Source organism: Mesoplodon mirus, assembly GCF_964341445.2.
Source record: "Mesoplodon mirus genome assembly, chromosome: 1".
Taxonomy (NCBI): domain Eukaryota; kingdom Metazoa; phylum Chordata; class Mammalia; order Artiodactyla; family Ziphiidae; genus Mesoplodon; species Mesoplodon mirus.
The window spans coordinates 217276326-217300933 of record NC_138976.1 but is presented as its reverse complement, the minus strand read 5'-3'; the positions used below and the strand labels follow the sequence as shown (position 1 = coordinate 217300933).

Below are 24608 nucleotides of genomic sequence, written 5' to 3'. Positions count from 1 at the left end.
GTGTTTGAATCTGTCTGTTTGTGTCTGTGCTCTGGAACCACCCTCGCAGAAGGGCCAGGATGCTTCCTCGGGTGGAGGGTGCCCTGCTTTCCCATTTCCTCTCCTCTCTGCTCCCTCCCAGGAGCCACTCCCATGGGCTCCTCTCCAGTGCTGGGCCTGGAAACACTAGGAGCACAGGATGGCGCAGACCCCCAGAACACAGGGCTGGAGCAGGTGGTGGAGCGCATCTGGTCCCACTTCCTCTCTGGACAATTGGTGAAACTGGGGCCCTTAGACCAGGAACAGACTAGAGCCTAGACCTTTCTAGAACTGCTAAGGCAGGACACTGTGCCCTGGGACCGGGGCTTGCGTCTGGAACGGTGAAGAGCAGCTTGGCCAGATGAGGACCGGGCAGGGCAGACGTGGGTCAGCGTGTGTGCCCATGTGCCAGAGCTGGAGAGGATCAGGAGCCTGTGGTCCAGCAAGCACGGGGTGGCTGGCGTGGGTCAGAGCGCCCATCACTGACCCGTGAGAACTCGACTGCCCCTGCCAGCTCTGGCACTGACCCCTCCCAGCAGCCCTGCCCTGGCACCCCTGGGGGCACCCCGCCCCATCGTGGCCTGGTCCGGCCCCTCCCGCCCTTTGCTCCAGTTCCCGGGCTTGGCACCTATATAGTGGGGGTGCTGCCCGCCTGCCAGGCTCCGGGGCCGGGCCCACGGGAGGGTGGGGCGGCTGGGAAGCTGGCACGCTGCCCCGGGGGAGCCTCTCTCGGCAGGCGCCCGGGTGCCGCGGGGGGGAGGGGGGAACAAAGGGCTCATTCTCCCCGTGCGCAGCCGGTGGCATCGCCGGGGCGTTGGCGGAAGCCCCCGGGGCCCGGGAGGGGGCAGGCCCAGGCGGGGCCGCCGAATCTCGGGCTCCTGTTTCCCCGCAGGGTGCTGGAGGAGGAAACCGGCGGAGCAGCTTCCCCACTCTCAGTTGCGCGTCTGGCGATGGCGATCACAGGTCCTGCTGCCCTCTCCGCTGGGCACTCCTTCCATTAGCCGCGCCGCGCCGTGCTGCGCCGTAGCTGGTGCCTCTCTCCCGGGTCACGGGATCGGCCTCCCTTCCAGGCACGACCCCCTCCCCCGGCCCCTCGGCCTTTCCCCCCCTCTCCGCCATCTCCGACCCGGGGCGCACGTTCCCCCCGGCCCGGCTCCCTCTCTCCCTCCGGGGGCACCCGCTCCCTAGCCCCGGCCCGGCCCTCCGCGCAGCGCAGCACGGAGTCTCGGCGTCCCATGGCGCAACCCACGGCCTCGGCCCAGAAGCTGGTGCGGCCGATCCGCGCCGTGTGCCGCATCCTGCAGATCCCGGAGCCCGACCCCTCCAACCTGCGGCCCTAGAGCGCCCCCGCCGCCCCGGGGAAAAGAGAGAGCCAGCGCGCTGAGCAGAGAGCAGGAGAAGGAACGAGTCCTCGTCCGCTGGCCGGGAGGCCCCGGAGCCAGCCCATGGGGAGAGGGCGCCCGGCGTCGGCCACAAAGACCGCCGCCGCCCGCGTCGCGCCCGGCGCGTGAAGCCCAGGTAAGGGCCGAGAGGGGCGCCGGGCGCGCGCCTTCTGGGGACGCCCATAGCAGGGCATTTCTGAGCCGAGCCCGCGCCGCACGCAGGGAACGAGCTCCCCTTGCTCCTCTGGGCTTGGCCACACCTCTGAAAGTTAGGATGCCCGACGGGGCTGGATCGCGTCGGAGCGGTGGCCCCAGAAAACCCGAGCGCCCTGTGTCACGGCTCCCTGGGCTCCCTCCCCTCCTTCCTGGGGCTTCCCCCAGTGGGCCAACGTGGCCGTGCTGGGAGAGCGCCGGGGCTCTGGTGCCACCTGTCATCCTGGTCCTTTGCACGCACGTTCAATTTTCCCTCCTTTGCCTCTCTCTGGGCCCCAGCCCGCTTTCCCCGCCTCCTTCCCTCCCCTCGGCCAGGCTGCAGTTACCAGCGTCCACCGGCCGCCCTAGCACTGCCGGCTGGACTGGGGCATCTTGCCCCATCCCAGCTGAGGCCTCTAATTCCCCTCCCCTGTGCCGGCTCCCTCCCTCCCCTGGGGGCAGTGGTGGAGATCCCAGCCCCCAGCAGTTGTCCTGGGCTCTGCCTTAGAAGCCAAGAAACTACAGCACCTGGAAGAGGCAGACTCGGGGCTGCCCAGGTGTAGGGAGAGATTCCAGGCAGCAGCCCTGCTTTCCTCCGTGACTCCAGCCTGCCCTGTCTGCACTTCCCACCCAAACAAGCCTAGGTGGGGCTGAGGGCTGGGGGTGGGGAAGCAGCACCCCCAGAACCAGAGACTGCAGCCCAGGGAAGAGGCTTCTGAGACTGCCCATTTCCCAGCCCTATTTTACACAAGGGCACCAGAGGAGTGACGTGACTTGCCCAAGGTCACACAGCAGGTGACTGGATCAGGGCCAGGATCCAACTTTCTTGTCTCCCAGTGCAGTGCCTTCCACGGAGCTCATCTTTTGGGCTCTTGCCCTCTGTCCTTCCCCATGGCTCATGACCAGTTCCAGGCTCAACAAGGCCAGGACATGTCATCCTAGAATCGGCAGTCTCTACTGAGGGGCTGTGGCCCAGGTGGGCTGTCAAGTTCCAGGCATTCAGGGGAAGGGATGACCTCCCACACTGGAACATCCCACTCAGGCGGGTCCTTCGAGTCTCATGTGGCAGGCAATGTGGAGCCCAGTTGTAGGTTGTCACTTGTCTTACTGGTTTGGGGTGCCTTGGGGCTGCCAGGGCGGTGCCCACTCTGTACCAGGCGGTAGGGTGCTTGAGGTATGTGCCTAAGCAGCTCATGCCTTGGTGGTTATGCTCCAGGGACCCCCTCTGGGAGAGCCCCATGAGGGCAGGAGAGTGATGGAGAGTATGCCCAGCTTCCTGAAGGACAGCCCAGCCTGGGAGGAGACAGCCCCTGAGAATGGCATCGTGGGACCAGAGCCGGATACCCCACCACAGGATGGCCTGAGCCCTGCAGCACTGTGCCTGGGAGAGCCTGCTCCTTTCTGGAGGGGTGTCCTGAGCACCCCAGGCTCCTGGCTCCCCCCTGGCTTCCCCCAGAGCCCAAAGGACATGCTCCCATTGGTGGAGGGCAAAGGTCCCCGGAATGGGGAGAGGAAGGCTAGCTGGTCAGGCAGCAAGGAGGCGCTGTGCTGGAAGGAGGCGATGCTTACCCATCCGCTGGCATTCTGTGGGTCAGCGTGCCCACCTTGCTACGGCCCACTGATTCCTGAGCATAACGGTGGCCCTCCCAAGAGTGACCCTGTGACCTTCCGACCCTTGCACTGCCCCTTTCTTCTGGAGACCAAGATCCTTGAGCAAGCTCCCTTCTGGGTGCCCAGCTGCCTGCCACCCTACCTAGTGTCCAGCCTGCCCCCAGAGCGTCCATGTGACTGGCCCCTGACCCCACACCCCTGGGGGTACTCCGGAGTCCAGCCCAAAGTGCCCTCTGCCTTCAGCTTAGGCAGCAAGGTGAGTGTTGGAGCCGAGAGGGTACCTGGGGCTCATGCAGCGGGGCTCAGTGGCCCCTGAGCAACCCTGCCGGGGCCAAACCACTCTGCCCTTCCATTTTGATGAAAAGATAAGGTGGTACCCAGGCAGAGGAGGAACCTGTCACCTCAGACATAGTCAACCCCAAGCAATTCCTCTTCTGAGCAAACCCATTTCATTAGGCCTCACCTGCCTTTGGGCCATTTCAGGAATTGACTCACGCATTGTCCACCCAGAACAAGGCCCTGGGAACTGGGGCCTCAGAATGTGTGGGCTCGTCCTGGGGGGAGGGGCGGACAAGGCCTTGTATCTGGGAGTGGGATGGGCAGGTGGCCCCATGGCCTGTACCTCTGGCACCTCCCCCACAAGTGACCCCCAGGGTCACCTCAGGGATGAGATGTAAAATATTTTAAATCCAGTGTGGTACACGGCATCACACAATCTGAATAGATCCTGGAGGACCTTTGACTGTGCCAGGCATTAAGCCTTTAGTTGCTGGATTATGGGGAGGCCTGAGAAATCCTGGGGAAGGGTCTGTGGTAGCCAGGGCTGTGGCGGAGGCAGTTAGGGGACCAGCGCCTATTAACCAGTATGTTCTTCAGTATTTTCACAACCCTTAAAGCCACACAGGCTCACACCTGCTGGCTGTCAGTTCTGCCCATCCTTTTAAGCACTGGGAAGCAAAGTCAGCACGAGCTTAATCCCTTCTCCTCTCTTTAGGGTTTTTACCGCAAGGATCCAAGCATTCTCAGGCTGGCAAAGGAGCCACTGGCAACTGTGGAACCTGGGCTGCTGGGCTCAGCCCCTGGTGGGCGTCTCCAGAGAACTGGGGAGACAGGAGTCGGCAGGCATCAGAATCTTTGCCCCCTTGTCCTGGGGCATCCAGACACTGTTCCCCCGACCCCGTGGCCCACTTGTTCCCCAGGCCTGGTTCATGGCAATGTCTGGGCTGTACCGGGAGGCGGGAGCCTTGGGTACCAGCTGAGGCCATCAGCCATATCAAGGTGCCCCTCTCCTGGGCCTCCTACCACCCAGGTGGACGGTTGCTCACCTCACCCACCAGCTAGAGATGGAGGTCTTGGCCCTTGTGGGAAGTGCCAGAAGGACCTGGAGGGGGGCACCAGTGGGCCGAGTGAATCCAGCGAGGAAGCAAACAAGGCCCCTGGTCCCAGGGCCTGCCCGCCCAGCCATCACACCAAGCTGAAGAAGACATGGCTCACACGACACTCTGAGCAGTTTGGGTGCCCAGACAGCTGCTCTGGGGAGGAGGAAAGCCCAGCAGCCCAGCTGCGGGCCCTCAAGAGGGCAAGCAGCCCTGAGGTCCAGGGAGCAGTGGGCAGCCCAGCTGCCAAGCGCCCCTCCGGCCCTTTCCCGGGCAGTGTGGGGCAGGGGGCCAGAGGTTGGCAGGAGCCGCTGGACTCATCATTTGGGAACAAGGCAGAGGCTGAACAGCGTGATGACCACAGAGGTAAGGGGACAGGGGAGGGCCTGCAGGGGGCCCTACTTGGGAGGGTGCCACCGGGACTGGGGCTTTGCAGGGAGGTGGGATCAGAAGTCTTTTATGAGTGGATCACACCCAGCTGTCCAATTGCCCACCTGGATGGGATAGCTCTCTGGGAGTCCTTAGCATGTACAGGCCAGACCCGTCCAGCATGTGGCTCCTATTTTCGTGTGCCTTCTCCCGAGCCATGGCGTTTTGGTGACAGTATAATGACAGGATTCAGAGTGTGGACTCTGGAGTCAGAATACCTGGCTCCTGACTTTGCTGATTGGTGCTGTGTGATCTTGGGCTGGTTACTTCACCTCTCTGGGAATCAGTTTCTCCATCTATAAAATGGGGATAAAGACAGCACCTACCCCATAAACAGTGCTGCAAAGATTAAACAATATCATTCACGTAAACGGCACTTAGCAAGTACTCAACGAACAGTCACTTTTGTGATTACTTGTCCCACAAATCCCCCATCGGGGGGGATTACATCTCCTGAAGGACCCCTTGTCCTACCTCAGGAACAAACAACTACTCTCTGGGCCAGCTGGATCGTGGGAACTCAGTTTGGACTCTGCCAGTGTTAGGACTTGGGCACATCTTGGACCCCTCTGTCAAGCTCTGCCCTTCATGGAGGGTTCTGGCACTGCTGACCCCAGCCTCGGTTCTTCGGGATCGCCTCGGTTCTTGGGGGTCACCTCGGTTTCTTGGCCTCCCAGATTGCTGGGCCTGGATCAGGACTCTTTCGCTGGTCTTGCACCCCTGTACCTGGCATGGGTCTGTCTGTGCTCCTCCAGGCCTCTGCCTGGGCTGGGAAGCTGTAGGCCCCTCCGACTTCTTGGGTTACTGCACCTGTGGCCTGTGTTGAAACTCTCCGGCCTTCTCACCTTCCATCGCCCTCCGTCCACGTCGGGATTGTCTCTTCACACTGTCACACAGCCAACGGGATCACTGAGGCTGAGGCGGAGCTAACCCAAGTCTCCACCGACTGGATCCTGCGCCCCAGCTGCCCCAAACTTGGCCCGTCAGTCCACGTTCGGGCTCAGCCTTTTTGAAGTTTCCAGCTGCCTGGTTCCCTCGTTCCGAATCAGGCCTCGTAGGCCCGGGCCTAGGGGCAGCGCTGGCTGTGTGTGGGGACGGGCTGGGTGTTAAGGCAGGGCCTGGGGTTCACAGAAGCCCAGGAAGCCCAGCCTCCTGACCAGCAACATTGTCCCCTCAGGACCCCGAGACATCAGGGCCAGCCTCCAGGACCCAGGGCTCCAGGATACACGTTGCGTGGCTCCCCCGGCAGCCATGACTCAGTGCCAAAGCTGTGCCCAGGCAGCTGGTGAGGCGGGAGGGCCGGCCTGCCACTCCCAGCCCGTTCCCAGGTGAGTCTGTTGCCCCTGGCTGCCCCCAGCATCCTCCCAGTGGGGCTCCCTGCTCACCTTCCTCTGCCCTACCTCCAGATTGCCTCTGGGAGGGGAGCAGCCACAGGAGGAAGACTCAGCAGCCAGCTCCGAGGGAGGAGGGTCTGGCCCGGAGGAGGCCGGGCTCAGCATGGGCCTCGCCAAGCACCTGCTAAGTGCTCTGGGAGACCGACTGTGCCGCGTGCTGCGGAGGGAGCGGGAGGTCTTGGCCTGGGCCCAGCGGGAAGGTGAGCAGGCCCCACCAGGCGTTCAGGACCCCGGGACGGCCTGGTCCTGTGGTCAGTGCTTTCACCAGGAGCATGGGACCTCCCTCCCCCAGCACTGCCTACCAACCAGCTGCCAGCGCTGGAGAGCTCCTGCCCCACTGTGCCCTTATTCCCAGCTGAGTCAACTTGTATTCCAGTTTCTGGCCTGGACAGGAGATGTTGGCAAGGTGTAAAACCTGGTCTGGCCCAACCCTCTAAGAGCTTTGGGCTTGCTGGGGAAATGAGACTGAATGCCAAGTGTCTGCAAGGGCACCGGGAGGGAGGTGGGGGTCGGGCGGAGCTCCCTGCAGCTTTGCAAGGGAAGGAAGGCTTCCGGGATGGTAGGGCGGTTGGGCCCTGGGAAGCTGGTAGCACTGGGGCCGAGGTTAGAGATGGGAGGAGGCAATCAGCTAATCCCTCTGGCTCCAGGCTCTCCCTCCTGCATCCCTTCCACAGGGAATGCCAAGACACTCCTGCCGTCTTGTCACTCCCTGGGTGGAAGCCCCTGGTGGCTCCCTCTTGTCCCAGGAAGTCCAGCCCCTCCCCCTTTCACAGCCAGCCCCTGTCCACCCTGCCACCCCCTCCGCCCCGATTCCCGGCACACCGCATCACGGTTCCCGGCACACAGCCTCACGGTCTGCCCGGCCCTCTTGGTTCACCTGAGCTCGTCCGCCCCCTCGGGCCTCGGCACCCTTTGCTCCCTCTGTCTGGACCACGCTTCCCTTCCATTCCTACCTGGTGAATGAAAAGTTACTCATCGCTCAGGGCCGGTTGTGCAGCTGTCCCCACCCTCCTCCTTCCAGCCCACTCATACTCTAGCGCCCACTCCGTGATGCCAGGAGCATTACCATGTTTACGGGCCCATCTCCCCCCTTGTGATGTGAGTGCTGGGAATGCAAGTGCCAGGTCCTGACCAGCTCTGAATCCCCAGCACCCAGCCCTGGATGGGACGAGTGTGTGTCGATGAGTATATGAACGTGTGCTCACTGGCAACCTCCCACCTACCAACAAGGGCTTGGTCTGAAACTCTGGGTGAGGGAAGGAGCAGCCTCCCAAGGTTTCCTCTTCTGAGATACAGAGGAATCCCCTGAGGAAACACCACTGTGTTGTGGGCTGGGGAGATGAAGGACTGTTTGGGGAGTCCTGTGGCTCAGGGAGCCCTGGGGCAGGCGCCAGGGAGGTGCAGCCTGCACTGGCCTGGGAGGGTTGGCTGCAGACGGACGGTGCAGCGAGTAGGTTCTTTACAGGGGCTGTCGAGTACTCAAGGGTGCCTGCAAGGGAGCCTGTCTCCCTTCTGGGGCAGCCCCTCAGTGGAAACTGCTCCTGTGTGTCCATCCCTTCCTGGAGGCCTTCCACATGAGGTCCTCAAAGGGGCCACTGACTTGAGGCCCCTTTGACCCTGTTCTCTCCTGTGGTCAGCAGGCCAGGGGCCAGCCGGGACAGAGGACAACCCAGGCATTCCACGTTGCTGTAGCCGCTGCCACCACGGACTCTTCAACACCCACTGGCGATGCCCCTGCTGCAGCCACCGGCTGTGTGTGGCCTGTGGTCACATGGCGGGCGCTTGGAGGACCAGGGAGAAAGAAGGTAGGAAAGGAGCTGGGGGCTTCGGGAGGGTTGCTCTAGAGTTCGTGGCCAGGGACTTCCCCGGCAGTCCAGTGGTTAAGACTACACTTCCACTGCAGGGGGCACGGGTTCGCTACCTGGTTGGGGAGCTAAGATCCCACATGCCACGTGGCGTGGCCAAAAAAAAAAAAAAGTTCATGGTCATTTCTTGGCTGTGGCTCCCTGAGAAAGTCTCCCTTCGCAGCCTCAGCTACCACTGCTCAATGCCCTTTAGAGCAGACCTTTTCCTCTCCCCAGATCAGAGGGCCATGCCCATATCCTTAAAAGAAGCCGAGTGCCTACTCTCTATCTCTCACCTTGTTCAGCTTGCACCTTTTTAAACCTGACAACGCTGTGAAGTAGGTATTATGGCCTCCGTTTTCCAGATGAGAAAAACTCAGAGAGGTTAAGTGACTTGTGCAAGGTCACACAGCTCGTAAGTGTTGGGCCCAGGATTTAAAGGCAGGTCTTCTGATTCCAAGTCCTGCTCTCTTCAAGGTTCTCAGCTTTCTCTCCCTTGGCTCAATTCCGCCACCTCAACACTTGAAATTTCCCAGTGTTCCAATAGACATGGCCAAAAAGAGTTCCAGAGTCAGAAACCTTTCGGAACACCATATTCTACATGATTGTCTCGCATCTTGCAACGCACTCAGCATATTAACGCCTCTGCGTTCTGCAAGCAAAGGATCCTATGTCACTAGGGAACTCAGGTTTCCCAGAAAGCCCACGTTTTGTAGATTCTCAAGGTCCCCGATTTAGATATCGTGCCCTTGCTCCTCTTCCCTGACCTTAACCTGGGTTTATCTTGATCTCCTGACCTGCAGCTTCTCCTTTCCTACCCCCAACAGGCTCTCAGGAACAGTCCATGGAGAAGTGTACCCAGGAGGCTGGGCACAGTGCCTGTTCCCTGATGCTCACCCAGTTTGTCTCCAGCCAGGGTGAGCCTTCTTGGAGGGGTGGGGCGTACAGAGGGCAGGTCCTGGGGGAGACCAGCTTCCTGTTTGGATGCCCCTCAGGCCCGATCCCATGCTCTCCTGGTTGATGAGGCCAAGCAATATGGAAGTGGCCCCCTGTCTGCAGTCACTGGCAAATTCCATCTCCCCTCTCCCCCTCACAGCTTTGGCAGAATTGAGCACTGCAATGCACCAGGTCTGGGTCAAGTTTGACATCCGGGGGCACTGCCCCTGCCAAGCTGATGCCCGGGTGTGGACCCCTGGGGATGGGGGCCAGCAGGTAAGAAGCAGGGCACGGGACAGGGCACTGGCTGGTGCGCCCCAGGATTAGGCGGTGTGTCTGCAAATTCCTAACTTTGGCAGGGTTTGGTCCTTCTCTTTTGAGGGGAATGATGAGGGACATGGAAGCTGGGTGAAATCAGGTTTCTTCTCTTCTTCCCCTGGGGATGAGGATCCATGGAGTGAGCTCCAGCCTCTGCCCCACCTCCCCCCACCCCGCCCAGCAGCAGTCCTCACTCTCTGTCTGCCTGGAGGTCCCACCCTCTTTGTGCTCATTCCAGCATCTTGCTAGAGCTGCTGGAGTCCTGTCTTTCCACTTCCCAGGCGCAGGCTCCTACAGGTGGAGTGTCGGCCCACCTTCTCAGTATTCCCCGCACCTGACACAGAGCAGGTGCTCAGTGTGCATTTCACAAAGTTTTTATGAAGTTCATGTTTTTATTATAAAAGTCATTTATTCAAGAGAGGGTTTATCAAATGCCTTTTGTGTGCCAGGCACCATACACATTCCCACTGTGGAAAATTTGGAAAATACAGACAAGAATAAGGAAGAAAACAGCAGTGGCTTACAATACCACCGTTACCATTTTGACATATTTCTTTCCAGTCATTTGCCTATATATTTATTCCAGCCTCTTTTGAGTATACTTTAGATCGTGCTGTATGCATAAGTCCATGGGCAACTTTTTTCCACCTAACGTTGTATCATATGACATTTCACTCCTTGTAAACACGATTTTAGGACTTAACATTGATTCTACTGTTAATGCCTGTGGGTTGAATTGGATTGAGATGCATTTGCCATTTTTAAATCTCTGGTTGGATGGGGGGTGGGGTGGCGGCTGGATTTAACAGAAGGAGCCGACGGAGAAAACTCCCCCAACTCCACAACCTTCCTGCAACAGGGATACCAACAGGACCAAGGACATTAAAGAGGGTGAGCAGCCCCCTGCGCCTTGCTCAGACTGTGCGGGGGAGGCTGAGCCAGGCTGGAATCCCCAGGAGAGATTGGAATGGCTTTAGCCATTCCCCCAGCACCCCCCATCACCATCTCTCTTGTCAAGTCATTCCAAAGAAAATAAACCTAAATAAAATTTAGGACAAGCCTCCTAACCCCTCTCCAGCCAGACCCCTGTTCTGAGCCCCTCCTTTGGAGAGGTCCTAGACACGCTGGCAGGAGAGCTGGTGGGAGGCAAGTGCATCCAGACCAGAGTTGAGATGGTCAGTGCCAGTGAGGACAGAGCAGACTCCGCTGGGAGAGGAGGGAAGAGCACGTGGGCAATGGAGCCTCGAGAGAAAGATGAAGCCCCTCACCACTCTCCTTCCTAACAGAGACCCCAGACTCCAGAGAGACCCCGGCAGAGGACCGTGCTGGCCAAGGGCCCCTGCCTTGTCCCTCTCTCTGTGAACTACTGGCCTCCACTGCTGTCAAACTCTGCTTGGGGCACGAACGGATACACATGGCCTTCGCTCCTGTCACTCCGGCCCTGCCCAGCGTGAGCGAGGCCACGAAGGGAGGGCTGGGGGCGTGGGGCCAAAACTGGGCTGGCCTTCCCTGCAGGGTCAGGCAGGTCCTGAGCACGCCTGCCTCTCCGCCCCTCCCTCCCCGCAGGACGACCGCATCACCAACATCCTGGACAGCATCATAGCGCAGGTAGTGGAACGGAAGATTCAGGAGAGAGCCCTGGGGCCGGGGCTGCGGGCCAGGCCGGGCCTGCGCAAAGGCCTGGGCCTGCCCCTCTCACCGGTGCGGCCCCGGCTGCCTCCCCCTGGGGCTTTGCTGTGGCTGCAGGAGCCCAGGCCTCCGCGAGGCTTCCACCTCTTCCAGGAGCACTGGAGGCAGGGCCAGGTGAGGCTCCCAGCTCTCACAGCCTCACCTACCCTCAGGGCCTTGATCCTGAGGCCCAGGCAGACCTGGTCCATCCCTCAGAGGGAACAACAGGGCCTGTCCCCACGCCGTTCTGGTGCCCCTACACCATGCCCCGGCCTGGCCATGTTGGGTACCCCATCCATTCTCCCCGTGTTCCCCTTTCTTTTCCCACTACAGCCTGTGTTGGTGTCAGGGATTCAGGGGACATTGCAAGGCCACCTGTGGGGGACAGAAGCTCTAGGGGCGCTTGGAGGCCAGGTGCAGGAACTGACCCCCCTCAGACCTCCCCAGCCCGCAAGGCTGGGCAGCACAACGTTCTGGGAGGGCTTCTCCCAGCCTGAGAGTGAGTATCCCTGATGTGGGGAAGAGGAGCTGGGGGCCCCTATGATGCTGGGGGGGCATCGAAGTCCCAGAGTGACCCTGGGGGCAGCTGGAAGCAGAGCCCAGAGCAGAAATTGGACTCTGTTGCTGCCACGGGAGCAGGGCCTCTGGGCCAAGGAGGCTCCTCCCCGGGCCAATGGCCTTCCTGTCTCTTCCCCTAGTTCGCCCAAAGTCAGATGCGGGCTCGGTCTTCCTGCTGCACAGAGCTCTGGGGGACGAGGACACCAGCAGGTGTGTGGTGCCATAGGGCTGGCTGGCCGGGCCTCCCTGCCTCTCCTCCTTGGCCCTGTGATGCTTAGTGCTCTGTGCTTGCCTTGGGAAGTTACTCTAGCTTTGGGGGCTTTGACGGGGTCTCCGGTGCCTGGATTGAGCCTGCTGGGCGTGACCACCCCCCCCCATACACACAGGGTAGAGAGCCTGGCTGCCAGCCTGCCACTCCCAGAGTACTGTGCCCGCCATGGGAAACTCAACCTGGCCTCCTACCTCCCTTGGGGCTCTGTCCTGCGTCCACTGGAGCCCCAGCTGTGGGCGGCCTATGGTGAGTGTCCACTCCATTCCTGCCCAGTCCCTACCCCCTTCCTGTCATCTCCGAGAACACGTGCGTCAGTGCCGAGGTCCTGGGGCCCATTCCCAAGTGTCTTTTCTCTACCTCCATACAGGTGTGAGCCCACAGTGTGGGCATCTGGGGACCAAGAACCTCTGTGTGGAGGTGACCGACCTGGTCAGTGTCCTGGTACGTGCTGAAGCCCCACTGCCTGCCTGGCACCGGACACAGAAAGGTGCGTCCTGGGCCGGAAGCAAGGGTTGGCGCAAGCTGTAGATGCGAGGTGCCGTCTCTGCTGTCCCTGGGCCCTCCTGAGCCGTCTTTCTCCCCCAGATTTCCTCTCAGCCCTGGATGGGGAGGGGCTCTGGTCTCCGGGCAGCCAGGTCAGCACCGTGTGGCACGTGTTCCGGGCACAGGACGCCCAGCGCATCCGCCGCTTTCTCCAGATGGTGAGGAGGGAGCCGGGAGCTCTCCCCTTCCCCTTCCAGCCCCAGAAGCTCTCCCTCTGTGTGTGTGCCCCGTGTGCTCGCTCCCTTGCCTCAGGTGAGCTGGATTCCACTAGTACAGAGAAGGCAGACTGGGCCCTCCTGAGAGGTGTGCGGTGGGGCGCACAGAAAGTGGGGGACCTAGTGATGAAATGAAGCAAGAGCTGCCACAGGCTGGGCACGGTGCTCAGGGCCTTGGGTACATTACCTCTGTTAATTGTCACGACCACCCTGTGCAGTAGGTACTGCTGCTTTCCCATTTTGCAGGTGAGAACACTGAAGCTGAGTGGTAAAGCTGGGACCTGAGCTTGTGGCTGTTCCCAGCCCGGGTCGCTACACTGTGCTACCCCTGGGGGCAGGCAGCCTCCCTGCTGCAGGCTCCAGGTGGGGCTGGCCGAAGGGCAACAGGAAGCTCACCTGAGAATCCGTCCCACTGCTCCCCTCTCGGAAATCTGCACCTTATGAGGAGGTGCCCTTTGAGGTGCTAGAAAGGAAGGGCTAAGGGGAGGCAGCGTGGTAGGTGGAGAGAGACACGGGGCCAGGAGAGGGGGCAGGGAAGGAGAAGAAGAGGGAGTGAGCGGGAGGTGGGCAAGGCCCCGGGGTTCCAAAGTCCAGCTGAGCCCTGACTGTCCTGGGGAAAGGACGCCCACCAAGTGTCACCCCTGCTCAGGCACATGCACACACACGGACATGCAGGTGTCAATGTGGCTGTCCACTGCCACCCTCCTGCCCACAGGAGATGCACACACTTGGATGGACGCACGCAGGTGCTGGAACACGCAGAGGGGAGCAGACGGCAGCACGCCTTCATACATAGATGGCCTTGTCTGATCTGGGTGTGGCTGGCTGTGGGCAGTCCCGCATAGCCAAACCCGATAATTCACCGGGAAGGTCTGAGGGGCATGTTCTCACTGGGTGGCCTGGGAAACACTGCTCTAGTTCCAGGTTGGACTTCCTTGGCACCTGCCTGGGGTTACCCTAAGGGTCCAACCTGACTCACCAGCCCCCCTCTTCCCACGGCCTGGTCTTGGAGGCCTGAGCCCTAAGCCCAGGAGTAATTGCTGAAGTTCTAGCTGAAGGGCTGGATGGAGCTGGTGGCAGCTGAAGCACGATGCTGGGTTCACCTCTGCAGGTGTTCCTTGGGCCCTGGCCTCCACGCATTCCCATCTACCCAAGGAGCTCCCTGCTCTGGTTGGGCCGGTGAAGACCCCCAAAGCTATGCCTGCTTCAGAGGCCTCAGCTTGGACAGGCAAGCCGGTTGGTCCATCCACTGGGGAGTCAGAACTTCCATGTGGTTGTGCCTTTTCTGGATCTGGGATCTTAGAAGAATCTGACGAATGCTTTGGATTGTCTCCCCAGGGACATACAGCTACCTGCTCACCTACAGTGTAGCACACAGTTCAGGATCTTCACAGGACTCCACAATTAAGAGCTCCTGGTGTAGACAGTTTATGAGTTGAGGTTATGCAGGACGTCTTCCTGGGTTTTGGAGACAGGGGTCCCTTTGAAGGAGGGAGCAGACGGCCCAGGGCCAGGGCCACAGAGGCTACTCAAGGCATCTAGCCCTGGGGAAAGCGGGAATTTAGACCCCCAGCCTCAGAGCCCTTAATCCTTTCCTCTCAGCTCCTTGCAGCCACATCTCTATTCTGCCAACCTGAGAGACCCCAGCCCTTCACCATCCCACTCCTTTCTCTCCCACCCCTATGTCCGCCCCCTGCCCTTCAAGACTTGACCCCTGCATCTCTTTCCTGTGCCCCTGGCCTTTGGGCAGCCCATGCCCCATCTTCCTGCAGCCCCGCCCTAGCCTCCCGCCTTGCTCATTCCTCCTTTTCTTTGAGGTGTGCCCTGCCGGGGCGGGAAACTTGGAGCCTGGCACCCCGGGCAGCTGCTACCTGGACGCAGGCCTGCGGCGGCGCCTGCGGGAAGAGTGGGGTGTGAGCTGCTGGACTCTGCTGCAGGCCCCCGGAGAGGCCGTGCTGGTGCCCGCGGGGGCTCCCCACCAGGTGCTTCCCCGGCGCGTGCAGGCGGGGGCCCTGCGGAGAGCTCAGAGTATCGGAGGCATTCCCCAGCGTGTTCTCAGTCCCTCTCAGTTCCCCTCTGGAGCTAGGCAGAGCAGGAAGTCACGCCTCCACTGCGGGGAAGAGGAGAAGCCTAGTGGTCTTGAAGTCATCGAGCCAACTGGGCGTTGTGTCCTTGGGTGCCCACTCTGCTTGTGCCGTCTCTGGCATCCCCTTGGACTGGTTTTGGCCACGCCCTTTGGGGGTGGCTAGTGCTGGATCCAGGGCCTCTGCTCTCTGAGAGCTGGGTGGGGGTCATCTGGGGAAGCAGACTTCAGGAACTGGTGGGGCAGGGTGCGTCATCCTGAGTCCCCACTGACCCTCCTGCCCGCCCCCTCCCTGGCACAGGTGCAGGGGCTGGTCAGCACAGTGAGTGTCACTCAGCACTTCCTGTCCCCCGAGACCTCTGCCCTCTCTGCTCAGCTCTGCCACCAGGGGCCCAGCCTGCCCCCTGACTGCCGCCTGCTTTATGCCCAGGTGAGTGTGACACTGGCCAGGAGCCTGGGTGTGCTGCCCAATTCCCCCCACGGCACAGCTGCACCCAGGGAGGGTGTTCTCGGCAGGGAGAGCTAAGGGCGTGACTGTAAACTCCTTGTCATCTCCTTTTCTCCTAGATGGACTGGGCTGTGTTCCAAGCAGTGAAGTTGGCTGTGGGAACGTTGCAAGAGGCTAAATAGGGGGATCCCAGGTGTCTGGGGTAGGGGTTGGGAGCAGGCAGACCAGTGCTCAGCCCAGCCACAGCTTCAGCAGAGAATGGCACCGGGGAACTTGGGGACTTCTGCTCAATCCCGCAAGCACCACTCTGGACACAAGCAGGGCACACCGTTCCCTGCCCCTGACCTGGGCCCTAAGGCCGACAACCACAGTACCACTGAAGCTCGCACCTGCCCTTTGCAGGCTGGCACTTGCTCCGGCCCGAGCTCCTCTCCATGGTACCAGACTCACACTGGGGGTGACCGGCTCCCTCCAACCCCTGCCCGCCAACCCAGGAGACCAAGAGCCCTTCCTTGGGGGACCTCGGAAATCATTCTGGCTTAAGCAACACCCGCTGCTGCTGCTTCATCTCCTGTTGTCTCACCTGTGCCCGAGCTCTGCTTATACCACCCACATCCTCCTGGGCTCCCGGGCGGCCCTTTGCACCGCAGGCGTGCACCGACATCCTGCCCTCTTGCCGGAGAGCTGTGAAGTGTGGGGAGGGGGCAGTATCAGGCCACTACCCAGGCTTGGCTGGAGGGGTTGCTATGGGCGAGGCCCCATCCCTGCACCCTCCTCTCGCCGCCTTCCTTCTTGATTTCCATTAAAGGCTGTTGTTTTGTGAATGCTGCCGTGTGGTTGGCCGTGCTCCTGCAGGCCACATGGACTGGGGAGGGAGGGGACACGTGGAAATGGAGCAGGGTGGGAGGGGGCTGAGGCTGTGGTGACGGGGACCTCAAACACCCCTGCCTGTTCTTCTTAGGGTGGGGGGCAGGGTCCCTCCCTCCCGCAGAGAAGCAGGTGGAGCCTTCCAAGGGGGCTGCCCTTGAGGATACTCCTGACAGCGACAGCGGGCAAGGCAGAGGTCTGGGCCACAGCAGCAAGGCCATCTCCCTGTGTGGCACCAGAGATTCTGGAGCCCTCACTCTCCCCACGAACTCCAGGCTAACCCATCTCTCCTGTCTGACCTGACCTGGAGCTCCGGGAGTCTGGCCCGGGAGAGCCCCTGCCCAGCCTTCTGCCCTCGGTAACCATGGCCAGCCCCATGCCCACTGGCCGGTTGCCTGAGACAGCTGACAGCCCCTCCCTCCCCCTGGGACCCTCTGGTGTGACTCCACCCACTCCCCTGCCCTTGTACATCTCACCACAACATCCTCCAACTCGTGTTACAGTTGTTCCTGCAGTGGTTCAGGGAATGTTTTATGAAATAAATTTTTTTTATTATAAATTTAATATACTTTCAGAACATTTAGAAAATAAGAAAAAGAAACCTGTAGACCCACCTCCGCTCACCTCCAATCCAACCACTATTAGTCTTTTGGTGTATTTCCTTTAGTCTGTTCTCCAGGGACCTGTTTTACACATGGTTGAATTGGGGTGCTTTGTACTGGGTTTCCTGTTTTGTTTTTTAAATTTATTTATTATTTTATTTATTTATTTTTGGCTGTGTTGGGTCTTGGTTGCTGCGCGTGGGCTTTCTCTAGTTGCGGAGAGCAGGGGCTACTCTTCGTTGCGGTGCACGGGCTTCTCATCGCGGTGGCTTCTCTTGTTGCGGAGCACGGGCTCTAGAGCGCAGGCTTCAGTAGTTGTGGAGCACGGGCTTAGGTGCTCCGCGGCATGGGGGATCTTCCCGGAACAGGGCTTGAACGCATGTCTTCTGCACTGGCAGGCTGATTCTTAACCACTGCACCACCAGGGAAGCCATGCTGGGTTTCCTTCTGTAAAAATGTATTGTGATCATTTCCTGGGTTGCTATCTAACCTTTATTTTAAATGGTTGTGTATATTCCCTTAAGTGGCTTGGCAGTGATTTCCATAATCATCTCTCATTTTTTAAAAAGTTAGGTTTCTTCATTGTTTGCAAAGCTAGGTTATTTTCATTTTTTTCCACAGGATAGGAAAAAAAGCAAAAAGAAAAAATTAAGGAACTACTGCACTTTATGTGCCAGGGATCTCACTGAATCCCTTATCACAACTTTGGGGTCGATATTACTTATTTCCATTTTGCAGAAGAGGAAACGGGCAGGCCGGGGTTAAGTGTGTCACCCAAGGTCACCCAGCAATTTTAGTGGCAGAATTGGGACTTGAACCAAGTTTCCTGACTTAAGCCGCCTCATTTACATTACAGTCTTCGTGTTAATGGATTTTGCAGATGGGCTTGCTGTCCCCTCTGTCCTCCTCCTTCTGGTACATGCACTTCAGAGCTGATCACGTTCCAAGTGGCACGGAGTGACCCATCCTAACCTACATTTCACCTTGTATAGCCGTGTCCTGATGTCACTCCAGAACCCCAAACACGGGGTCCTTCCTGTGGGAAGATGGTGATGGCCCCGGAACAGGCCCCCTCTCCCCTCCAAACCTCTTTGAGGCCTCCCCTTTCATGGCAGGTCACAGCACCCTTGAGGGCATATTGGGTCTGGCTCCTAGCGAGCAGCAGGTGGGCCAAATGTTTCAGAACTCAACCTGGGAATGAAACCTGTCCAGGTGGGGACTCCGGGCCCTAGGCAGTTGAGAGCGCCGAGTCTTAATCACTAGGATCGCTAGGGAAGTCCTACTTTTTTTTTTTTTTAGACTTTTAATTTTGAAATGATTTGAGGTTTCCAGTTGAGTCACAAAGATACTACAGAGAGTTCCCAGTTACCCTTCATCCGTAACATCTTATAGAACTGTGGCACAGTGATCGAAACGTAAGAAATTGATATTAACACTACCATTAGCTAAACAACAGATTTTATTGGGATTTCACCAGTTTTCTGTTTTAGGATCCACCCATCCACCTAACAGATGGCCTAGAGGGTAGATGTGGCTCCCGCAAGGTCACCCAGCAAGCTAGTGGCAGGGCACAGGCTGAAGCCAGACCTCCTCCTCCCCGTACTCTGGGCTACTATCCTCCTCACCCTTCCTGCTTTGTCCAGGGCCAGGGCTGCTGCTCCCTAAATGACTTTAGCCTCACAGACACCCTTGCCCCACCCTGCCTGCCTGGCCTGTTTCTGAGGTTGCCTATACTGCCTTCCTGTTCCCATGCACGTGTGTCCACAGGCCCCAAAATGGCTGGCTCAGGCCTGGCTCCTGTGGGTGCTGGGAGCACTGCACCGCGGGGCCAACCAGTTCAGCCACTTCTGTCCACTGTGCTGCTCAGCCACCCACGCCCGCCAGTGCTCAGCCCTCTGTGGGAAAGGAGAATGCAGAGCAAACCTGATGGAGACCTACCTTTGTTTCCGGTTCTGGAAGTTTCTATCTCAGACCCCCTCCCTCCCTTGGCTTTTCCGGTTCTGTCTTGGGGTCTCTCCTGACTCAGTCTGGTGTGTGCTCTGTCTCCCAGCACCTTGAGAAAGTCTACTTTCCGTTGTCCCCCTCAGAATCTGCCAAGGCCTGGGTACACCCTCTCAAGGGCCCTCTGCCCGTGGGGCCCTTCACAGTTTACAACTGGTTTTCAAGTTTCTCATGTGCTCTTCATCACAGGGGTGATTAGGTCCACTTAACAGGAGAGGAGCGCTTTTCCCAGTGATAATGGGGGGAGTGGAGACACGGTCTGCTGCAGCCTTTGCTCTTCTGGTCAGTTAGGACATCTGGTATTTATCTTAGGCTGCCTCTGAGACTCTCAGAGCCCTGCCCAGACATGACCTCACTCTCTCTCAAATCATCCCTGGGAGGCAGAAAGGAGTCTGGGACTAACACTGTCCCTACTTCACAGATGGGAAAAGCAAGGTCTAAACACACACACGCACACGCACGCACACATATATGTGCGGCAAATACATCGACAAGTTGCTCTGCAGTCCTGGGGGCCTGACTTCAGCCCTGTGAGTTCAGTTGTTTGGAACGTGACAGGTCTTGGATAGGGGTAGGGGCAGCAGCGTTCATCAAGTGCCTCAAAAGATTTCGGGGGCCTCCCTGGTGGCGCAGTGGTTGAGAGTCCGCCTGCCGATGCAGGGGATGCGGGTTCGTGCCCCGGTCTGGGAGGATCCCATATGCCGCGGAGCGGCTGGGCCCGTGAGCCATGGCCGCTGGGCCTGTGCGTCCGGAGCCTGTGCTCCGCAACGGGAGAGGCCACAACGGTGAGAGGCCCGCGTACAGCAAAAAAAAAAAAAAAAAAAAAAAAAAAAAGATTTCGGGTCCCCCGGGGATACTCCACAGCCTAATCCAGCACCCTGCCTCCAGGGACCTTGCAGTAAGTTCAGTATGTGAGAAGGGCCTAAGGAGGCTGATCTGGTGTGGCTGGAATTCCCGAGAGTAGGTCTAGTTCATGGTGGCCCTGTAGGCACCTTTCATGAAAATGCACCTTTGTGTGGTAGCAACAAGTGCTGTGGCCAGGAGGGCCCAGCCTGGAGGGTTGGTGGGCTGCCTGGTGGTGGTGACCCTCGCCAGACAGCCCACAGAGCTCCTCTCATGATGTCTCACCTTCCCGACAGTCCTGGGAAGGAAGAGCTGTTAGGAGCATACAGGATGAGCGAACAGGCCCACAACTTATTCAGGGTACAGAGCCAGCCAGGGAGCAGCGGCTGGGCATCCAGCTCCAAGTCCAGCGCTTTGTCTGCTCCACCAAGCTACTGTTCCCCCAAAAGGGACATGCCCAAAGCCAGCAGGAGGGAAAGGGGAGCCCTCACTGGGGCTGAAGAGCTCAGACTTGGCTGATTTCAGCTTCATTCCAGCTGGCCCTGCCTTCCTGTCCTGGGAGGAGGTTAAAGGAAGCTCTGAGGAGGAAAGATCAGGCGGCGGGGGAAGCAGGAGCTCCCCAAATCAACCCACACACCATCTCTCAATATCCCAGGGCTCCGTTAACTGCGGGGGCGGGGGGGGGGATGGACAACAAAGAGCAGGACCCGGCCCCCGCAGGGGAGAGGGCCCTGACCCTGCGAGGGAAATGCGGCAGGCACGGGGCCGGGAGAATACTGAAGGCTGGGCAGGTTGATCTCTGCCCCAAATCCCGCCTTTCATCGCCAGGCACACCTTGAGCATCCCAGCTCTGTTCCCTCACTCCTCTGAGCGCCTGTAGCATCTCATGCCCAAACCAATCTTTTAGTCCTTGGCTTATAAATCAGTTGACTTTCCATTATATGTCTACGTCCACGTCTCCAACTAGATCAAAATCTCCTCCAAGGCAGGAGCTCGTGTCCTCCCTGCCACGTGACAGCCAAGTCCATTTTTAGTGAAGAAAGGTTATCTGGGAAGTGTCATTTCGGGCAAGGCCGTGGTTTGTTTACGACAAAAGCTGGACAGTGGGTCCAAGCTTCGGGCCCAGGGGACGTCTTCGGGCTTGTAACGTCACCGTCGCTGGCCGCAGAGGCGCTCCGCAGCCTGCGGGCAGGATGACATCATCGTCGGGACCGGTGCAGACAAGTGCGCGCGGGAGGAATTAGCTTGGCTGGCGGCTGGCTGCGCCGGGAAAGAGAGAGGAGAAACCGATAGAGAGGCAGAAGTGGGGCGGGGTCCGCACTGCCAGGGCGGGGTGCCCAGCCCCTTTACGGACTGGCCCCGCCCCACCGTGACAGACGCGAGCTAGCCAATCCGGGCCGGTCGCGGTGACGCGCAGCCTATCAGCGGCCAGGGCTCGCCGGGCGCTTCCGCTTTGCGAGCGCGTCCGGCCCGAGTTCGCAGGGGGAGGGTGTGAGTGCGACGCGTTCCACGGTCACCCAAGTTCATCCCACCCGGCTTGGCCGGTCTGCGGGGGGCCCGCCTTCTCCCTGGGGACCCGATGGCCTCGGAAGACCTGGCAGGGACGCTGGCGGCCGTTCTGGGGGGCCGGGGGCTGCGCGTGCAGAGCTATGACTCGGGGCCGGCCGGGGAGACGCCGGCGCAGGTGCGGCTGCGGAAGAACGTCTGCTACGTGGTGCTGGCCGTGTTCCTCAACGAGCAGGTGAGCGTCCGCCCGTCAGGCCCACCGACCAGGCCTCCCGGGCTCGCAGGCAACCCCGGTGGGGACAGAGGACATACCGGCAACAGGCACCGCTTCCTGGTGTGTGGCTCTTCCCAGTTTTGCAAAGCACTCTCACAGTTACATCTGAGCCTTGTGCAGCCCAGCCCTGCGATTGTCCCGATGTACAAAGAAAGAAACTAAGGCCCAGGAGCCTGCCTGTCCCATCCCTCTAGGCCTCAGTTCCTTGAGGCTATCTTACGCCTCTTCCTTTCCCCAGAATCTAGCACAGTGCCCGCCGCGGAGTGGGCTCTCTTAAAGACCTGTCCAGTGCTTCAGAGACCTCCCCTGGGTCCCATGGGCAGTAACTGCATAACCTGCACTTACACTCAGGCCTTCTGACACCCTGTGTGATGCTCTCTTTGGTGCTGATCCCTGTACAGGTTGCTGTGACAGCAGCTAGAAGGGGCCGGAGCCATAGGTAGGAGTTGTACGGGGTGAGGGTTTGGAGTGTGTTTCAAAGTCTAGACTCCACTGTGAGGACTGGCCCCAAGCAGTTTATAAACCACAAGGGGAGGTGAGAGATATGCAGTGACTTATGCAGACATGAATCAGTGCAGGACACATGGCAGCCCTCGCTGGGACACCTAATCTCCAGCCCCTGAAGCAGCTCCCAGGAATCTTAGCCCCTTTCTGAAATGGAAACTTGAGTGCAAAGAGGGATGAATTGCAGAGGCAGCTGCAGTCCCCAGACACGCAAGGGCCAGTGGCCTGGAGAGCGCAGCGATTTCAGGGTGTCCCCCAGAACGTGGGTATTGAGCAGCTGTATCTGAGATTCGTTATGGACCCAGGGCAAGCAAAGGCTGCTGGCTATGCTGCTCCCCAGGAGCTCCCATCCCGGCTGTGGTGGGTGAGGATCCTTCCTCTCCCTTCAGGATGAGGTGCTACTGATCCAGGAGGCCAAGGAGGAGTGCCGTGGGTCGTGGTACCTTCCCGCGGGGAGGATGGAGCCCAGGGAGACCATTGTGGAGGCGCTGCAGCGGGAGGTGAAGGAGGAGGCCGGGCTGCAATGTGAGCCTTTGACGTTGCTATCTGTGGAGGAGCGGGGCCCCTCCTGGATCCGCTTTGTGTTCCTCGCTCGCCCCACAGGTATGGCCCAGTGGATGGCAGTGTGGGCAGAGGGCAGTTGACACCGTTTCCCCAGCTTGTCCTCAGGTGAGATGAGCCCCTGTTCTGGCTGGTACAAACCTGGCATCTCCAGATTCCATCCTGAGGACTTGACTCGGGGCCTCCCCTGGGTCAGGGCTAGATGCCTGGGTGGCCCTTTACTCTGCCAGGCCCAGCACTTCCCTCAGCATAATACCTTTCCCCCTACCCTGTCACCTACGTCACCCCCAGGTGGAATTCTCAAGACTCCCAAGGAGGCAGATGCGGAGTCCCTGCAGGCTGGCTGGTACCCACGAACCTCGCTGCCCACCCCGCTGCGAGCCCACGACATTCTGCATCTGATAGAGCTAGCCGCCCAGTATCGCCAGCAAGCCAGGCACCCTCTCCTTCTGCCCCAAGAGCTTCCCTGCAGTCTGGTCTGCCAGCGGCTCGTAGCCACCTTTACCAGTGTCCAGACAGTGTGGGTGTTGGTGGGCACAGTGGGGATGCCTCACTTGCCCATCACCGCCTGTGGCTTTGCTCCCATAGAGCAGAGGGGTGGCATCAAGATGGCCGTCCTGCGTCTGCTACAGGAGTGTCTGACCCTGCACCACTTGGCAGTGGAGACCAAGGGGTTGCTTGGACTGCAGCACCTGGGCAAAGACCAAACCGATGGCATCTGCCTGAACGTGCTGGTGACGGTGGCTTTTCGGAATCCAGGTATCCAAAATGAGCCCCCGAAGGTGCGGGGTGAGAACTTCTTTTGGTGGAAGGTGGTGGAGGAAGACCTACAAAGCCAGCTCTTACAGAGGCTTCAGGAATCATCTGTTGTCCCAATCAACCGATAGGAGGCTGCCGTCAGTGGGCCAGGAGCTGGGTTCCCATGGGCGGTAATTGCACAACCCGCGCTTACACTCAGGCTGTCTGACCCCCTGTATGATGGCGTCTGTGCTTCAGAGGAGGCTTTGCCTCTGAGAGGCACAGGGGGTTGGTAGAGATCTTGTTGCATGGGGAGCAGGGCAGTTCTCCTGGTTCCCAGGGGGACTTCCATCTCTTATTGCCATGGAGCAGGTCCCTGCACTGCATCAGAAGGGACAGTGCCTTCGACCGAGCAAGGAGTCCAGAGCTCAAGGACCCAGTTGCCCTGAGGGCACAATGAGGGCACGACTCCCTAAGGGGATGTGAGGACTTTCTGGACCTGAGGTGGCACCTCCTCCTCGTTTTCCGTGCCCGCCTCAGTAAGGTCCTCACCCAGATTCTCAAGCACTTAGAACGTGGAAGGGGTGCTGGGGGAGGTCATTCCAAGGGAGTGGGTCCCTGGCTGAGTAAATAGGTGTTGCTTACTTTGCCTTCCCGCTTAAATGTCTCTGTGGGTTGGAAGTGAGCAGGGAAGGGGGGCTGCCATCAAGAGAAGCTCCTTCCCTCATCCCACTGATACCACCCGGGCCTTCCCAGACAGCAGGTGACCGGCTGGCAGGCTTCCTTTGTCCACCACAGCCTGTCTTGGGCCCGCTGGGGCTCCTTCATCTGCCTGCCAGGTGGGATGGGACTACATCCCCTCCAAGGTTTGAGCAGTGAGAAGGCCAGGAGAAGCTTCAGGTGGGCGAGGAGCTGTGAGAGCCGCCCCTGCCTCTCCCCCCCAAGTCTCTTGCTCCCTGAGCTTCTCCGACAGATCCCTCCCGACCTTGCCCTGCCCCCCGGGCTCCTGCCTCTGCCTTGGTACAACTCCAGCCCAAAGCCAGACCAAAACCCTCTCTTCAGTTCCCCTCAGCTCAGCTGAATCATGATGGTAGGAATTATTTTTAAAAAGAATTTTACTGAAGTTTTAAGGGAAAACCAAAGGAAGTGAGGAAAATACATCACAGCTTACTGCTATACACTCATCACTAACATACAGGTTTTGTTCCGAGCAGGGAAATACTTGACTGGGTTTCCCTTCTGAAGTGACTCCACTCTGACACCGAAGGACCAGGATAACCTCAAAGACCCCCTTCCCTGCCTCTCTGGGCTGCCATCTTGTTTTTCTGGCCTCTGGGGCTGTGGTAGGAATACTCTTGTTCCCTCTAAAGACAGACATCTTCCAAATGAGGGAAAGAAACCCTTTCATTCTGGTTACCCTTCTCTC

General features: G+C 59.3%; 3 protein-coding genes across 4 annotated transcripts; all 3 read left to right on the top strand.

Annotated features, from left to right (window-relative positions):
• Positions 1-1253: 1253 nt before the first annotated feature.
• Positions 1254-1358, top strand: HRURF (HR upstream open reading frame; the record flags this gene model as incomplete). Its single annotated transcript, XM_082620727.1, has 1 exon — positions 1254-1358. The coding sequence occupies one exon, from the start codon at positions 1254-1256 to the stop codon at positions 1356-1358; it is 105 nt and encodes a 34-aa protein (XP_082476853.1).
• Positions 1359-2847: 1489 nt separating this feature from the next.
• Positions 2848-15468, top strand: HR (HR lysine demethylase and nuclear receptor corepressor; the record flags this gene model as incomplete). 2 transcript variants are annotated; one of them, XM_082619048.1, is made up of 18 exons in its annotated part: positions 2848-3459; positions 4198-4945; positions 6186-6336; positions 6415-6602; positions 8043-8207; positions 9074-9163; positions 9343-9458; positions 10310-10391; positions 10787-10950; positions 11067-11303; positions 11502-11667; positions 11867-11936; positions 12113-12243; positions 12365-12484; positions 12583-12698; positions 14573-14737; positions 15140-15268; positions 15406-15468. In XM_082619048.1, the coding sequence occupies 18 exons, from the start codon at positions 2848-2850 to the stop codon at positions 15466-15468; spliced, it is 3513 nt and encodes a 1170-aa protein (XP_082475174.1). The 2 variants fall into 2 exon arrangements, with proteins under 2 accessions (XP_082475174.1, XP_082475175.1); XM_082619049.1 differs by lacking the exon at positions 14573-14737.
• Positions 15469-21062: 5594 nt separating this feature from the next.
• Positions 21063-23831, top strand: NUDT18 (nudix hydrolase 18). Its single transcript, XM_082615937.1, has 3 exons — positions 21063-21340; positions 22273-22486; positions 22736-23831. The coding sequence occupies exons 1-3, from the start codon at positions 21179-21181 to the stop codon at positions 23329-23331; spliced, it is 972 nt and encodes a 323-aa protein (XP_082472063.1). The 5' UTR covers positions 21063-21178; the 3' UTR covers positions 23332-23831.
• Positions 23832-24608: the final 777 nt, after the last annotated feature.